The following is a 2,374-nucleotide window of genomic DNA, read 5'->3' as shown; positions in this document are numbered from 1 at the left end:
TAGCCCATTGGAAGGCTTGGACTGAATACTTCTATTCCCCATTCCTACGAAATACGGCATAGGTTAAGGGTACTCCAAGCACGATATGGCGCGAATCGATGGATAGAGAGCCAAGGGGGTCAATCACCTCTACGCTACACGGTATTGAGTGGCGTATTACTTTACTGGTGACTGATGCTAGGATCTTGCGATCTCGAGCCAGATTCTCTGCGCAGGTATTAAGAGATGAAAGAGGACTCAGTGTATCAAGGTAAGATAATACAATGCAATTCCCATATCTAAACTGGCCATTCAAGGAGAAATAATTGCTAATTCCTTTAAATATCATCCCTATTCCCAATCCCACCATCCCCCATCTCCAATGAATAACTAAAGAAATCCAAAATATACGACCGTCACACCCCCCTCAAATATCTCCACAACCCTTCAGAATCCACAACCGGTTCGGGTTCGGCCATCCCCTGTGTTCTGATATCGCTTGGTGGGGGTTAGTGAAAATACCTCAAACAATCTCCACATCTCCGTTTAACTCCTACTTATCATACCATCAACATAAACCCAAACACTACGACCAGGAGCACGGCCACGATCGCCCATGGCTTAAGACTGACTCCGTCGGCCAGGCCCAGCCTCTGCTTGAATCTCCGTTCGAGGTCATCTCCATAGCGTGACATCGTGAACCGAAGGTCCTGCGTAGTCTTGTCTGGTTCCGTCCGCGGGGAAATAGCGTTCGTTAGTCAGGGAATCCACGGTTACATGTATGTATGTACATATATACGCACACATGTATCTAAACGAAGGAAGGAGGTCACAAACGAGTTAAATCGTATATCTCAGCCCCGCTTCTGGGAAATTTTTCGGCCTTCCCGTCCAGCCAATCTCTCCACAGGGCAATATCGACGCTCCCGAAGGATCCTCCCGGCGGTTTTCTACCCTTTGCACGGTCGTCATGGGTTCTGCATGTCAATTAGTCGGTTCGATGCTAGGGGGGAGGCGGAGAGGAATTGGGGAAGCATACATCGGGTTCAAATCATCTCTGGTTTTTGTCCACCCCCTAAAGCGGGATCCTTGCAGCCCCTTGGCTTTCCTCGCGGCTGCCTCCTCCGAGATGATTACGAGTGCCTCTACAGCCTCAGTCAATTCTGTGTTTCTTCGTTCCAGGGTGTTGACTCGTTCCGTCACGCTTGTGAAAAATGAATCCCCCTTCACAGATTGGACAACTTCGTCTATATTCCGATGGCCCCTTTCTAGCCTAGCGACTCGCATAACAACCTCATTCGCTGCCTCGGTGATCTCATCCACCTTGCTCCTAGTAGCAGATAATCTTTCCCTCTCCTGTGCCATCACCGAGTGAGCCAATTTCAAGCCATCCCCGAGCTTCATCACGTTCTCCTCATAGATTTCTATCCGGCCGGTCAAGCTGCCGATATCCTTCCCCAACTCTAGAAAGTCCTCCCTCATACTTCGGACGCTCTCTTTCAATTCCCGATAACCTCTCTCTAAGGCCTCGACCCTCATACTGACGACGTCCTGCCTCTCCAAGATCCCGCTAAGGCTACCCCCTAAACCTCTCAATTCATCCGTGACCTCCGAGTCCACCGCCTCCAGCCGACCCGCAACTTCCGAAACGCTGCCTTCACACACCTCGAAGCGAGAACACAGCCTACCGAGCTCCCCCTTCAATGCCGCCGCATCCCCCACGTTTTGTAGTCTCTCCGGTAGATCATTTGAAGCCAGCGGGTGGCTCTCCAGCCGTCTTACCGCGCCACCGAGCGTATCCAAGGCTGATAGCACGTCACCAAAGACCGTCCAGTCTCTTGGAACCTCCGGGAAGTGAGAAAGATCAGGGCTAGGGAGTTGTTCTTGTTCCATGTCCATATCGTAGAATCCTTTAGTAGTCTGAGGGAAGAAGTAGAACGAACCGCTTTTAGCAGCACAAAGTGAATCCAAGTCCGGGGCGGTGAAAGAATGTGAGGAGGAATTGGAAAGGGCGGGGTAAAATATCAAATTCCCGCCTCGCGAATGGAAGACCAATCGGTATCCAATTGGGTGGTAAGAATAATTCCAATATTTCAAATCGGCCGCCATGGAAAAACCAACTCCCTCACCCTCCCGCAGCAACCAAAGAGCCGATGTCAATCATTGGGAGAAAATGCGCCAAGACAGCCTCTCTGAGCTGGCAGCATCTGCAAACTTTGTGAATTAGGAACTTGCACCACCGCCTATCAAACCAAGAAAGAAACAACAGAGCAAAGACAGGAGCCTCGCCCGGAATTCTGACAGAGACATGTCAATTCTACAGGCCCCGAACACTGGCATTCGAAACGCCAACATGCAGATGAATCTAGTGCATCGTCATGAGCTCGAGTACTAG

The 2,374-nt window shown here is 50.4% G+C and overlaps 1 protein-coding gene; it reads right to left on the bottom strand.

Annotated features, from left to right (window-relative positions):
• Positions 1-290: 290 nt before the first annotated feature.
• GSTUM_00012160001 (uncharacterized protein) lies at positions 291-674 on the bottom strand (the record flags this gene model as incomplete). XM_002842379.2 has 2 exons in its annotated part: positions 291-477; positions 546-674. 2 exons carry the CDS (start codon positions 672-674, stop codon positions 427-429), a joined length of 180 nt encoding a protein of 59 aa, XP_002842425.1. The 3' UTR covers positions 291-426.
• Positions 675-2,374: the final 1,700 nt, after the last annotated feature.

The sequence above is a fragment of the Tuber melanosporum genome, assembly GCF_000151645.1.
Source record: "Tuber melanosporum whole genome shotgun sequence assembly, scaffold_97, strain Mel28".
Classification (NCBI taxonomy): Eukaryota; Fungi; Ascomycota; class Pezizomycetes; order Pezizales; family Tuberaceae; genus Tuber; species Tuber melanosporum.
This window is presented reverse-complemented; position numbering and strand designations above follow the sequence as displayed.